Source organism: Netta rufina, assembly GCF_964035555.1.
Source record: "Netta rufina genome assembly, chromosome: Z".
Classification (NCBI taxonomy): Eukaryota; Metazoa; Chordata; class Aves; order Anseriformes; family Anatidae; genus Netta; species Netta rufina.
In genome coordinates this window covers 311,818-324,620 of record NC_140126.1, presented here as the reverse complement: position 1 = coordinate 324,620, position 12,803 = coordinate 311,818, and the positions used below count along the sequence as shown (strand labels likewise).

At 42.8% G+C, this 12,803-nt stretch overlaps 1 protein-coding gene across 1 annotated transcript in view; it reads right to left on the bottom strand.

Moving 5' to 3' along the window:
- The window catches only part of LOXHD1 (lipoxygenase homology PLAT domains 1), a gene marked incomplete at both ends in the record, with an annotated part of 141,081 nt that overhangs the window by 105,127 nt on the left and 23,151 nt on the right, over positions 1-12,803 (bottom strand). Inside the window, 2 exons of the mRNA XM_084305109.1 lie at positions 8,878-9,062; positions 9,869-9,949. Of these exons, the coding sequence (XP_084161235.1) occupies positions 8,878-9,062; positions 9,869-9,949 (266 nt within the window). The remainder of the gene's footprint in view (positions 1-8,877; positions 9,063-9,868; positions 9,950-12,803) is intronic.

The following is a 12,803-nucleotide window of genomic DNA, read 5'->3' as shown; positions in this document are numbered from 1 at the left end:
TCAGACAGCCTATGGTTAGGCACGAAGCCTGTGGCTTCCCAAGACACTAGATTCAGAGCAAACATTTGAATTTCTCTCTCCTGACTGGAAAAGAGCCCATCTCCACCTCATAGATGCTCTTCTGGTGGAGATGCCTCACTGCATGGCCATCCAACAAAGTGCTGCCTCAGGAGTTTATACAAACACTGCACAGAAAATTAGCCTAGCCCTAGTCATTACACCTCTCTCTACTACAGTAGCTAGGACCCTAGAGATAAGTGTGCAGAGCAAGACGTAGTAAGAGCCTAAAGCAACCCCTGTAAGAGCAGAGGAGCTCATCAGGTGCTACCTCTGCTTCCAAGACACGGCCCACCGCTGCATAAAGCAACCCCACACAGTTAAGATTTTTACCCCATCCAGCAAAAGGCTGAATTCAAAGGATTGGTTTTGAGCTTGAGAATAATTAAACTGTCAGGAGTAATTGACAGCTATCTTTCTTAATGAGCTGCACCCTCGCTGGTGGTGAGCATCTTCTTAAACCAAGGGTTCAGGCTGGAAATTACATGCATGCTTGGAGTGCAGGGATGCTGATGAAAGAGCTTTACACTGCTTTTCGGCCATCAACACCCCAACAAAAACATGGTGTTAGTGGGGAGAGATGCTAAGGAGCCTTTGCACATCTGAGATGCTGAAGAGCCTTTGGGGTGCACATCAATAAGGGCAGCATCAAGGTTGTAAGGTTGGTGTGACCCTGTGTTAACATTTTGATAGTCTCAGAAGAGCTCTCTGAAACCATGTTCTGAAGAAGGAGAGATTATTGCTGCTACCCAAGGAGTCATAACACAAAGGAAAAGGAAATGAGTATGTTTGCTCTGCTGAATATTACATTATCCTCAATCACTGCCTTGTGCACCTCCTGTAATGAACTCAGCTGCTTGGTCTCCCCATCCAGCCTAGAGACCACAAGGTTCAGTCCCATTATGCATGGATCTTACAGGAAATCAAAGCATGCGTCAAAACAGTTAATATATTAGGATTCAGCCCAGATCATCCCTCTGCAAAGCTTGTGAGAGGCAATCTACCACATGCAGGAGCCTTTGGTTGTAGGATATGTTAAACTGATGTTCCTACTGTGACTTCAAAGTGATGATGATATTTTGAAGTGAGCTTTAAATGACCTTGCTCAAGAGACAGTAGTTTAGTTGCAGAGGCATGGAGCTTTGCACGGGGCAACCCGTCTTGTTACAGCGGCATGGAAGCCCTTGTTCATCTAATTCTCCAAGATTTCTCATTATTTTTCATTAGTTCAGCCCCAGGGTGGGAACCCATTAAAGAAAAAAAAAAAAAAAAAAAAAAAAAAGGGAAAGAAAACAGACTTCAGACTTTTCAAAAAAAAGAAACATTCACTTCCAGCTTTCTCTGGGTCTGTTATATTCAGGTTTGGGGAAATCACTGAAAAGAACCTCTTGGGTAAAATATTTTTACTCAAACTGAAGAGTGATGTAATTTTAGAGGACTGTTTACAATCATATTGCTGTCATTGTACTTCAACTTTATTTGTATAAATCACATTTTAATTTTTTTTCACAATACCAGTTTAAATAATTACAATATCTAGACATAATTGGTGAAAATTATGCCCATCTTCACAGCTGTGCTGCACTGTTCTGTGTTGGATACACATAGATCTATATATACCAGCTATACATAAAGATGTCTCAACCCTCTCCAAACATTTTTCCCTTGAAGCATGAGATCTTTTATGTGAATTACAAATCTCTATTTACATCCTACATGTATTTCTGACCTCTGTGTATCTCATCTTCCTTGTGGTTTAAAAGTCACTGGTGTTTCTTTTTTTTTTTATTTTTCTTCTAACATTTTAACTCATTTGACTCATTTTTAAACATATTTTTTTTCCTAACATTTCCACTTGTCCAGTTTTAGAGACAAAACAAGAAGCAAAATAGACATGACAAATGAAATGCTCACAGATGACTCGTTTAACGAGTGGTGACTGAAATGTACAAAAAAGACAGAGTCCATAGGAAGAGAGTAAAATCCTTATTAGATTAACTGGTTAATATTGGGTGGAGAAAAGGGGAAAGAACAAAAAACAAAAAGTGTTGAATGCTCAGTCTTCCAGGTAACAACTTGACAGGTTTTTCTTTCTTCTTTATTTTTTTCCCCAGTGATATCAATTGGGTAGTAAAAGGTATTACTCACTCTATAAACGTTTGTTGAATATTGCAGCATGTAGCAAAGCTTCATCCTTAATACAGTGAATATCTGTCATTATTCGAAAGTAAACAATTCATATTTATTTCATAAATATATTTAGCTGCATTTTCATGTGCTGATTATACACTTCCAGTTCTCAGCACAAAGAAAGATAAGTTTCAATGAGCTGGTAACACCTATTAATATTTAATTTCTCCCTTTCACATTCTCTAAAATAACATTTTTTATTTTTTTTTTTTTTCTGATCATGAAAGTTTCCAAAATGTGACATTTTGAACCATGACTGAGGGTAAACAGGAGGGGGACCAGTCCTACTCTCCAGGCCTGATGTAAAATGAGGCTACAAAGCCCATAGGACATCACCTAGTGTTGCCTCTTATCCAAAACTCTCTTTATCAGTGCTTTTAGCAGTAGTACATTATTGAGAAATGCTGGCCACCGCTTCAGTTCAGATCCAGTCCAGCCCTTAGGCACACGTGGTTCCCACTGGGTCAGGAAGGATTAAGCTACTGACTCAAAGCCAAGTGTGAGCATCAATACCTGCTGCCCCAAGTGTCTCCTCAAGGCACAGCCAGGTCCTCATAAGTCTTCAAGTCAGACAACATTGAAACTCTGAACAATGAACGGTGAAGGCTTAACACAAGCCTCCTTTGCAGAAGAAGGAATTAAAACAGCTCACATTCCCAGCTCAAATATATGAGTTTTAGGTCCTTGAGGATCTAAAAACCTCAGAGAATTTCTTGGGCCTGTTAACTCTACCTGTGCTCACACAGATGCTCTCAAAAGCACACCAGGCAGAGAAGCCTAGTGCAGGCTGCTGCTTTGTGTGCACAGACTGTCTTATTTTTGTTTGAAGGGAACTGTTCTGTGCTTCTTTGTGCCCGTGGTCTTCTCCTCTGACCCGCCATGAACACAAGCTGTCCAAGCCTCCTCGGGTGATCTCATTAACTCTGCCCCAGATGAGGACAGACCGGTGGGTCAAGGAAACTCATGAAAGACTAATGGATTGGGGCTGACCTGCAACTTGATCAGCTGAACTTCTCTCATTTGTAAGTATAATAAATATTGTTCTCATTCTGTAAAGGCGAGGCTACCCTCTGCATGCACAAACACACGGGCATGTTACACGACCAATCTGCCTTCACAGGACTCCAGTTGGTCCTTCCAGCGTGACCTCCCAGGCATTACCTCTTAGGATGCATGTATTCAGGGTGCAAAATCTCATAGGCACCATATAGCAACCCAAAATCAGGCCAGAACTGACACAACCACCAACCTTCTAGTTCAACACTCATTCTTGTCACAGTGAGGAATAAAACTTGTGTCTGCATGCATAAAACCATGGGGATTAAGCCCTAGATACAGCACAGCTACCCCTAATCTGGACTTGCAATCCATTTTTTTGGACACAATATTAATAATAATTAAAAACAGTAAGTGACCAATTCTTGGCAATTTTAAGTATGGTAAAAATCAAACGTAACACAACCCCGTTGGATGCTCCCATTCTCAAGGTGTGGGTATACAATGCGCTGTGACTGCCCTGCTGCTCAGAACTGTGCTGCAAAACACATCAGTTTAAATACCCTCCTTTATTACTAAACTAAATAAGATTAAACTTTACACAGAAAAAAAAAAAAAAAGTGCTATTATCAGCTAAAGGAATGGAGCAGTTTTACAGTTTGAGGTCGCATGCATGCAGTTCTGTCCTACTGTAAATAAAATGTCTTGAAATAGTTTCACATGAGCTGCCATCCCATGAACATTTTTAACCCATCACGTCCAATCTTAAATAAATTTAGACTGCTGATGGCCAAGGAGCCAACTGGAAAGCAGTCCTTGGCTCTGAAACTCATTTGCAACAGACAAGTTGGCAAGACTTCACCAAAATTTGACAGGTCAGTATAAATTACAATTGCATGGAAATCTGAATTGCTTTTCAGGTATTTGTGCTATTTTGCATGGTTTTAAGGACCAGATGAGAAAAAGACCCTTTGCAAATGAATGTTTCTGCTTTCTCTTGATAAACAGACTGTTGTTACCCCAGAAAGAAGATGGCTCATGTATAACTAACACATCACCTGACCCTACTTAATCTCAGCTTCTTTTAAGAATGATGAAAAAATAAAGCCTTTGTACTGGGTCTGGCTGGGATGTTAACCTTCCCTGCAGCAGCCCACACAGTGCTGTGCTCTGCACTTGTAGCTAGAACAGCAGTGGTATCACACCAGGGTTGTGTCTGCTACTGAGCAGACAGGACTCAGGACACAGCATCAGGACTCTCTCAAACCCTCCTAGGGGGGGGGCAAAAAGTGAGAAGAGAAACATCACCAGGGCAGCTGACCTAAACCAACCAAAGGGATATTCCATACTATGTGGTGTCACACTCAGCAATAAAAGGTGGAAACAGGAAGAAGAGGGGAGGGGTGGGCTGTCATGAAAACATCGGTCCTCCTCCCAAACACCGGCTACGTGCGTTGAGGCCCTGCTTCAAGGACGTGCTCAAGCATCGCTCATTTGTGGGAAGTAAAGAGTAATTTCTTTCCTCTGCACTTCCACATAGCCTTTATTTGTTTTGTTCTTTCCCTTTCTCCCTTTCCTTTTTTTTTCCCCTTAAGCTAAATTGTTCAGTTAATAATAATCTTTCAGTAATATTTTTGTTTCCTTTATTTAAATTATCCTTATCTCAACCCATGAGTTGTTCTTTATTTTATTTCTTCCCCTCCTCATCTAGGGAGGGGAAGTGTTTAGCTGCCAAGCATGGTAAAACTACCAAAGCCTTGTAGAAATATTCCAGTATTACATATCTTGAAACACCCAGGCTCAGACTGGAGCTGCAGAGCAGCCCTGGGGCTGCAAACCACCAGGGAAAGAGTGGCGAGGCCCAACCAAAGCAGCCTCACCATGGGGTGTGGGACATAACTGTCCTTCCAAGGAACAGCACAAGTGATTCTTGTCTGCTCTGCAGGTATCAGACAGCAGGCTGGGAATAGGCTCCCGAATTTCCTTTGCTTTTGCATCTCCACTGGGTCAGTAGTTCTTATTAGTGCTGCTACAAGCTATTATTAATGCTCTCCTCCCCCATCACTTAGGCAGGACATCAGACACCCTTGGAGAGATCCAACACCTGCAACACTCAACTAAAACCCAAAACCCACCAGATTAAATCAGTTTTGAGCCAGTCCCTTGCATTAAGGCTAAGCCACAGACATACAAACCCAAGGTTTCATAAACACAAGTGAAGCAGCATAAGGCTGAACAATAGTCCTTCCTTGTAATTAATACCTGTAACGTAAATTAATCCAGGCTGCCAATAGCAGCTGCTGGGTAAATAAGAATCTGTGACACCATCACTATCAAAGCACGATGGGCATATGATGCCATGGATGTGAATACAGGGAACAGAGAATCATTCAGGCAGGAGCACTTAAAACGTAACCTGTTCTCCTTGAAAAATGTGTGGCATTCAATGGGGAACCTAACAGGAGTCATTTTATCCAGTTAAGCAAATGCAATCATTCAGCTGTCTGCAATCACTAAGTCTTCCTGCCTTCTGTTTTTTTTTGTTTGTTTGTTTTTTGTTGTTGTTGCTGTTGTTGTTGTTTGCTTTTTTGTGTGTGTGTTTTTTGTTTGTTTGTTTGTTTTTTGTCAACTTTTTCATTTATATGTTGACAATTTCTAGAGTACATATTCTTTTCTGTCTTTTTAATAATGCCATTATTTTTTTACTTTAAATTAACCTCTTCAAAAGCTCATAGCCCTACAGGGATTCCCCAGCTGGACTGCGCTCTGTACCAAGAAAGAGACCAAATCTCCCCATGGCTTTAGGCTTTGGTCCAAACACCAACAATCCCCTTCAAATACAAAGCCTCTGCAGAACTTCAACAAAACAAAAACTTGACAAAATAAATCACTCTACTTTTCACCAATCCACATCCCACACACATCACAGAAATCATGCACGTCCCAGCAGTGACCTTCAAGAAAGGAAAAATAAATCCTCACAACAAAGATGTGAAAGTTCTTCTCCAGCAGAAGATCAAAAGCTGAAGATGTTGTAGGAGAAGGGACCTGGACAAAACTCATTTGGTTACCTCCAAAACATAATGGACTGTGGCAGCAAATGGAGCATGAAAGCAAACACAGGACTAAGGTCTTTAACATCAGTGCCCAGATGGTTTACAAAGAAAAACTAAAGAAAAAAGGGAAGCAATGACTGAAGATCCATGACTAGAAAGAAGGGTACAGCAGTAAAAGCTGCTAATGGGAACACAGACTTGAGAGGGAGAGACCCATCTTTCTCTACAGGCACATAAAATCACCAAACTACATAATTATTCATTTGTCTAGTAGAAAATATTAATACTCAAAGAGTAAACACAACCGTTCAATTCATTTGAAATAAAAATAACAAAGTAGGGCAAATTACTTGTATGTATGAAGAAAATCGTATCACAATCTCATTTCAGATCTTTATGAATTCAGAAGGAGCCAAATGAATTCAGATGAATTTACATTTGCAGCTGACAGTTCACCTCAGCAGCCTGGGAATGTTTATCCTTCATTAATTATGGTTCAAGGGGAACTGCAACCTGAGATAGCTGAGCTAACCCTCTCCTCTTACAGCTTCAGACCTGCCGCCTGGAAGGCGTCCAACCCTTCACCCGTGCCTCTGGCCTCAGCCCAGCTCCCTGCATTTATGGGGGCAGCTGCAGAGCTCCTAGGCTGTGGCACTCAAAAGTGGCATTTTCTATCTGATAAAGGTGACAAGAACAGATGCATTTCTGACAAATGCCTGCTTGAATCTCCTCTTTCACACCCTTAAGGCCAGGGACAATCTCCCTTGTATATTTCCTGGACATCCAGGGCCAAGCACAGCATTAACAGCTGATCTATAACCCAAAACCACTCCTCCAGAAGAGCATGTGCTTTTCTGCAGCTGAAGTGCAAAGTCTCTCCAGCAGTTTCATTGTAGCTGCACTGATTTTTACCAGCTGAAGGTTTAGCCCACCAATCTTTCCCTGCTGAGAGACAGGTGTTGAACAGGATGGAGGAAATCACAGGCATTCATTTGAATCAGCTCTCCCAGGCAGGAGCAATAATAAGTTCAGAGAAATTGTTGTGTCATTTAAAGATCTATTAAGATTGAGTAGTTGACTTCCTCCTCGAGGGAACCTCTCTTTAATTGTGTCTTGCTTTGACTCATCCACTACCTTCTCCAGATCCCTCCTTCCCCACCCAGTGCAAGTATGCTGAGCTCTTCTTTTTAATAAACTGAGAAGATAAAAGAGCAGTGAAACACTGTGGTGCTCTCAGTCCCACAGCCACTGGGTGGGTGGGGTTTTGGCAGAGCATCTCCAGACATTATCTCATCCCCCGATGGCATCCACCCTGGAGAGGTCTGCATCTGTAAAATACTTCCACATACATTTCTTGTCAATGTGCATTATTTGTGTATGATAAGTATAATGCAGCCTTTCATACATTTCTCTTCAACACACCGAAACTGTTTTAGGAGATCCCATCTGAGCAAGGAGAAATCATTTAACAATTCTGGGACAAACAGCATCACAGTATATTGTTTGACTGTTAACTTCAGCAGGATATCAATAAGATAACAATGCTTTGCCCTTCCAGAGCATCCATCAATACTTAAAGCACTCTATTAGGACTTCCAATAACCTGCTTTACCCTCTAAAACACTGCTAAGTGGTCATATCAACAATGGCAGTGCAACTCAAAAAGACGTGATACTAACAAAAACACAAGTTTTCCCTCCTTTTTTTTTTTTTTTTTTTTTTTTTTTTTAACACACCTTTCCCTTACTTCAGACTTACGGCTAATGGTGGGTGCACTTCACTTTCCATGCCCGAAATTAAACTCCCATAAAGAAGTGGTGCACTGGTGAGGTGAACAGAGGAATACAACTTGGTTTCCTCGTTAACACTCGCAGACAAACTGCTGACCACCTGAGGCTGGTTTGCTGGCTCCACTTTCACATCTTGCTCGCCTCCCCACTCACGTTACATGCGCTGTACATCACCACATGGCCTACACGCTGATATCAATTTGGGAGTACATGTCTGGTTTGCAAGCTGTTCTGGCTCTGTTTCAACATCATTAGCTTAAAACCACTCTGAAAAATAGGCACTGGTTCAATATGGATATCATACACATTCAGTAAAGCGGTGTAGGATTGCAGTCAGAGGGTTGGCTTGTTTGTGGAAATTTCTGGCAGGTCCTCACCAGGACCTGGAAACACTGAACCTCAGGCATAGGATGTATCCACAGTGCCTCTTCTGATAACACTCACCTTGCCGGCTACATCTTCTGGGGTGGGATGCCACGCATCCCTTTGCAGATATTTAATCTAATTTAAAGCAGTCATCATGTATTATCCTCCTGCATTCAACCAACAAGTGGAGCTTCTCCAAACAGTGATTTATCCTACCCTGAGGTGTCAGGTGTAATGCTGGAAGAAGGAATTACCCTCTGGAGGCATCTTGCATCTTCCTATTTCCCTCTCCACTGACTGTAACGAAAACTTAAATTAGCTTAGGCCACGCGATTACTTTTTGTATGGCTGAAGCAATCTGAAAGCAACTTTGTCCTTTCTGACAAGGCACTGGGAAGCCAAGCCCATTGGAAAGCACTTACTTTTGGGTACATCCATGGGATTCAGGCTGCCTATGAGGTCCCTGACATAGAGCCCGTCCCCATCCTCCTTGCTCAGCCAGTTGTTGCAGGGGAAGTAAAACCGGAGGTGAGGTCTGTTCATGTCAGTCACAATCACGCGGTCCAGGAACCAGCCTGCGTTCAGTCCAGTGTTATCGTGCTCAATCCTGGAGGAACAGCAACCCACATGTGAGGGCCCGGATTTGATATTTTGGTTCAGGGTGGCCACCAGAACTATAATTTGGGGGAATATTTAATATTAGACAAGGCTAGGGTGACTGTACACAATATGCCTTCTTACACCAGGCTATTGAAAGTGTTTCACAGGATTATGGGCTTCTATGGGGTATTCTGCAAATAACAACCTTCCCTATGTATTTGTGTGAAGATGCCAGGTATGCTACTATCTGCTAAGGAATGCACACATATGCACACCTGCATGTTCATTCAGCATATGCATTTATTCACCTTCTACTGCATTTCAAAAATATATGTGACTCTACCCCCTACCCTGGATCTTTTCTTTTTTCTTTGCTTTAACCACCTCTTCCAGTCTTACCAGCTTTCTTTGCACTCCTTCCTGATTTTTAATTTTATATAGGTCAGTCAGATGGTGGTTAAACATAATAATTATCATTTACATTACACTAATTCAGCAGAATGGAACACCAAACCCAATTTAACTCCATCAGAACATAAAAACAGCCTTAAATCCTTTCCTCTGTGATTGTGTATGACAGGAAAACAGTTCTTGATGGGGAGCGTGGATAGTTATAAGCAATACCGTAGGTGATTTCATGCTTCAGTTCAAATCTTACGCAGTAAACAAGCTTTTACCACCCCTTAACTTCACCTTGATGGGAGCGTGTTAACAAATAATGAATAAAACATGGCAAGACTAAAACCCCTGCAGCCTGTCATTTGATTAGCACCTCACAGAGCACGTCGTCTGGTGGCAGTGTTATGCGGTTACCTTATTTTCTTTATTTGTCCAACATTGTTGGTTTTCACTCGGAACACATCTGTTTTGCTCCTCTCAAAGGCTGTGCTGCTCCTGTAATAAACATGCAACAAAAGCTGTGGTAAGAAATTACCTTGCCAGCCAGCCCGCTTTGGGGTTTCAGGACCAAGTGTCATTTCTAACAGTGGGCAGACCTAATTTTCAATGTCCTCTTTGCCATAGTATGTTTCAGATAGCTCTACATGCTGGCGTTTAACAGACCTTTTCCTTCTCGAACTCTAAGCATCCTCTCAGAAGCTGAGACCAGAGCTTTGGGGGAAATGCAATGCTGGCCCAAGTAGATGCAAGCCTTGGATCACATTCCATATCACCTCCAAGAGTAAAACATAACAGACGTTTTCAAAATCCTCAGCTAAATCCCTGTACAGGTAAGAGCTGGGGGAGACTGTAAGCCTTTGCTGCTGGCAAGTGGCTTTCAGAGATGTCTGAAAATAATTTTTGGTGAAAATATATCAAGGCAGCACTAAGGAGGCCAAAAATATTTTAAGAGCTCCGACTCTAAGAGCTCCAAGTCTTTTTGGTAATACCTCATCTGTGGTTGCTCAATTCCACCAACCCACCCATCAGCTACTAAAACACAAAGGCAATAGCAGAAACAAAGGTATGTTTCCAGCTGCTGCCCTCGGGGGTGGCTGCAAAGTGCTCATTTGGAGAGGTCGAGCAGGAGCTTCATTTCACCCTTATCAACCAGCCCTTGTTGGCTGAACCAGGTGGAAGACTGGTGGATCTAGACTCATGCACACCCACATTAATTGCTTCACTGCCCTCAGTATGCCTCTCATCTCTGTTTCCCACTCCCAGAGGTGTACTTTCCTGATAGCCTAGTCCCTGGGCACTGAGCAGATCCACTCTGGGTGATAGAAAAAGGACTCCATGGTTTGAAGGTGCTCCACAGCCCAAAGGTGCTCCCTGCAGGCCTGCCCAGAGCTCAGCCAGAGACAAAAGCATCCGCCTGCCCCAAGGGTTTCTTCCCACTCCCATCTCCCAGTGCTTTTGTAATAGTCAGTGAAACTTCCTTTGCAGCTTTCTCCTGCAGATTGTATCCCATTCAAAGCCAAATGTCTGTAGGACAGGGACCCATTCCATTATTATTTTTTTTTTGTGAAGTGTGCAATTACTATTTCACAGGTGCAAGCAGAAGGCAAAATGAAGTACATTGGCCTAGGTCAAAAGATGTAGAATTTAATTCCCTGTTCTGTCTCCAGCCTTTGGCTAGCACCTCCATCATTTGCAGATCATACTTTCCACTGTGAATAATATCAAGGCAAAACCCGCCCTTGCTCTCAAGATACAGCCTCTCCCACCTGTGCTCCCTGACCAGCCATGATTTCACCTGGATGCTAATCCTAGAGTCATTAAGGCTGGAAAAGGCCTCCAGGATCATCTGGTCCAACCACTGCCCTACCACCAATGTCACCCACTAAACCATGTCCCTAAGCATCATGTCCAACCTTCCCTTGAACACCCCCAGGGACAGCGACGCCACCACCTCCCTGGGCAACAAGTCCTAAGCATTGCTGAAGATGATTAAACACAGCAAAATCCAGAAGTCATATTAAAAGGAACAAGAAACTGCCGTGCTTCAGCAGCATAAAACCGCAGTGACAAGCAGCTTGTACTTGGGAAGTTAATGAATATTAATAACCCAAGCAACGGGCTTTGGTTTTGCTCAGCACTCTTCTCCACATCATTAAAGGATGTGCACATGCCTTTGTTTAAAGGTTATTTCACGTGTTCTCCTTCTCCATCCTGCTGTCCTGGGCACTGTGCTAGGACCATCGCTGCTACATGAAAAGGCTAAACTGGTTAACCTTGCCTCCCAGACAAGAGGCGATTAAATCCATCCCAGCTTCCCCCAGCCTGGCTGTCAGAGGGAAAACAGCCAGCAAGCGCGAGGCAATTAGTTTGCCAGGCTTGAGCAAGCGCCGCAATGACAGTGGCTTCTCAATGGAGATCGATGCGGCGCTGCAGACAGCATATGGAGCTGTGGAGATGGCTCAGAAGTAGTAAGTGGGACTAATTAGCCCAAAGCTCACCACGCGCCAGTCCTGGCGGCTGCTGGTCTAATGGAGGAAAGGTGGAGCACAGCCCCACAGCGCCCAGCAGAAAGATGCTCCAGCAGATGCTTCTTGAGACAAATTCCTACTGTCAAGGGTTAGGAAGAGTCTGAGCTGCTTAAGAGTGAATGGCTTATACCGAAATTTATCCAAACAGAGAAAGGAGAAAGAGAAATTTCAGCTGGGCCATGTCAGAGGCTGGTCCAGGCTGGGCTGAGAAATACACAGCCTGATTGCCATGAGGAACTTGTTACGCCAAACAATGCAGCACATGGGGTAGCATAGCTCTGGTGACAAATAAAGCTGAGAAAAATCTGACTTGGAAATGGTAGCTTTAAATCCCCAGTGTTCAGGCTTCACTGGGTTCAAACCCAGGGCTTGGGCATGGATTGCCATAATCAAAGGCTTTATCTGGATCTTGGAAGAATTTCATTCTAACTTTTGGATGGGAATTCAGGCCAGGGTGACTTCAGAAATATGTTTAAATCATTGTGTTTTTTTATTTTACATATTTAATTGACTTTAGCAGCTCTATTTTTATTTTTATTTTTTAATTATCTGCTGTAGTGTTTTACCCATATGCAATGTAAAAAACATCTAAGGAAGCTCACTAGATATTAGTGCATGAAATGTTCGGTATATTTGGTATCTGAAGCCATTTTCAGATTAATTTGGTTGAATGACTGCCTGCAGGTTGCATTCAGTACTCACAGCACTGTAAATGTACAAACAAGGATTTAGAGCACTCTGTCCCCTGCCTGGGCAATTCACAGTGCTAAAACGCACCACAAGACCTGGTGCATGCTCAGGCGTGGTATTTATAAATCTCT